Below are 1630 nucleotides of genomic sequence, written 5' to 3'. Positions count from 1 at the left end.
CCATCCACACTCACGCCTCCACCACCCACTCACCCACCCACTCACCCCTACACGTACTTGCACCGCAGGCCGACGACGAGGTGCGGGCGGTGGTGCACGATGTCTATGTGTCTGGCAAGAGCGCGCGGCACGGGGAGGCGGGGGGCGTGGACGGCAGCGTGGATGTGGATGACTACATGACCAGCCAGGACCTGAAGGACCAGTGAGGGGGAGGAGGCAGGGGGCGGGACCGCAAGGACCAGCGAGGGGGTGGAGTACCGCAAGGACCACCTGCGAGGCCATGCCAGCGGAGCCCCTGGTGTAGAAACAAGGAAAGAACAGGATAGTGATGCCTGCCCCCTCGGGTGCCCAGTTGAAGGGAAGGGAGGGTGTCTTGCCGTGAGCGGCTCTCGCTCCACCTCTGTGCCAGGCGGAGCGGCCGCTTGGCCCCACCTGCCCACCGCACGTCTGTCTTGTATCGCTCTGCCTGCCCGCCCCCGTTGGTTTCTGCTCTGGCGCCGTGGCGCACGCGCTGCCTGATGGAGGCAGCGCGGTGCTGAGCGCCCTGAACCGTTGCATTCGCCGCATGGCATGTTTGCTACACCGCTCAACACCCCATTTTGCTGCTCCCCTCGTCAGAAATGCTGTATTGTGCCTTGTTGACCCGTGACCATTCCGCCGTAGCACAATACCAGCAATCTGCTGCCCTTGCTGTGTTCTATTGTAATCGAGCACGGGACTTCCAGGTTAAGGGTGTGCACGCATTTCATTTTGTGGGGGTCAAATGCACATGTGTGTGGGGAGGCGCACGCTGGCACTGCAACGAGAAGCAAGGGATGAACAGGCAGGGCCAAGCAGGGTTGGCGGCCCGAGGCTGCGGGGCGGCAGCCAGGGCAGGACGGCTGGTAGCGAGGTATTCGTGAGGTTGGTCGGGGGCAGAGCAGACGGCAGAGCCCGAAAACAGCAATGCAGCAGAGGGTGGTAGCAGGCGGTAGGTAGGGGCGGGGTTCTGGCATCATGCGAGCAAGCAGAAGGGGAGCGGGAGCATTGTTCTTTAGGCGGCGGCGGCCTAGGGCCTGCTGGCACGCAAGCCGCCCATCACCAGGGCAGCCGCGCCGCAGGCGGTCAGGGCCGCTGCGCCCAGAGCCAGACCGACGGTGACGACCGGGGGCAGGCTGTCGCACCAGGAGGGGTCAAGGTCGCCTGGGCTGCAGCCAGCCCCGGCGGCCGGCTTGGCCGGTGGAGATGGCAGTGGGGGTGGTGAGGTGGCAGGTGCATCAACGCCCGGTGGGCCGCCAACGCGTGCAGCAGCCTGCTCGGGGCCCGGCGCAGCAGCGGACTGCCGCTGCGGCAGCGGCTGCTGGTGAGGCAGCGAGCCGGCCGACAGCCGCTCGGCCAGCGCGGCGAGGCGCGGCGCGAGCGTCTCGGGCAGGCGGCGCGGCGCGGCGCTGTTGCCGCGCTCGGCGCGCTCAGCGCGCTCAGCGTGCTCAGCGCAGCGCGGTGCGCGCCGAGGTGTCGACGAGCCGCGACAGCAGGTTGCTGCGAAAGGCGGTTTGGTCCTTGAAGTCAGAGGGCACTGCAGGGAGGGCAGGCAGGCGGGCGGGGCAGGGGGCAGGCTGGAGGCAGGCTGGAGGCACTTTGGAGGCAGGCT

The 1630-nt window shown here is 67.9% G+C and overlaps 2 protein-coding genes across 2 annotated transcripts in view; one reads left to right on the top strand and one right to left on the bottom strand.

Annotated features, from left to right (window-relative positions):
* CHLNCDRAFT_51150 (hypothetical protein) overlaps positions 1-206 on the top strand; it is a gene marked incomplete at both ends in the record, with an annotated part of 3052 nt that extends 2846 nt beyond the window's left edge. The window contains one exon of the mRNA XM_005849876.1: positions 69-206. Coding sequence (XP_005849938.1) covers positions 69-206 — 138 coding nt within the window. The remainder of the gene's footprint in view (positions 1-68) is intronic.
* An 842-nt stretch (positions 207-1048) lies between these two features.
* Positions 1049-1630, bottom strand: part of CHLNCDRAFT_143270 (hypothetical protein) — a gene marked incomplete at both ends in the record, with an annotated part of 1174 nt that continues 592 nt past the window's right edge. Inside the window, 3 exons of the mRNA XM_005849627.1 lie at positions 1049-1187; positions 1320-1402; positions 1500-1555. Of these exons, the coding sequence (XP_005849689.1) occupies positions 1049-1187; positions 1320-1402; positions 1500-1555 (278 nt within the window). The remainder of the gene's footprint in view (positions 1188-1319; positions 1403-1499; positions 1556-1630) is intronic.

Source organism: Chlorella variabilis (genome assembly GCF_000147415.1).
Source record: "Chlorella variabilis unplaced genomic scaffold CHLNCscaffold_5, whole genome shotgun sequence".
In the NCBI taxonomy this organism is placed as follows: domain Eukaryota; kingdom Viridiplantae; phylum Chlorophyta; class Trebouxiophyceae; order Chlorellales; family Chlorellaceae; genus Chlorella; species Chlorella variabilis.
Note: the sequence above shows the minus strand (reverse complement) of the source record. Positions and strands in the feature narration are given on the sequence as shown.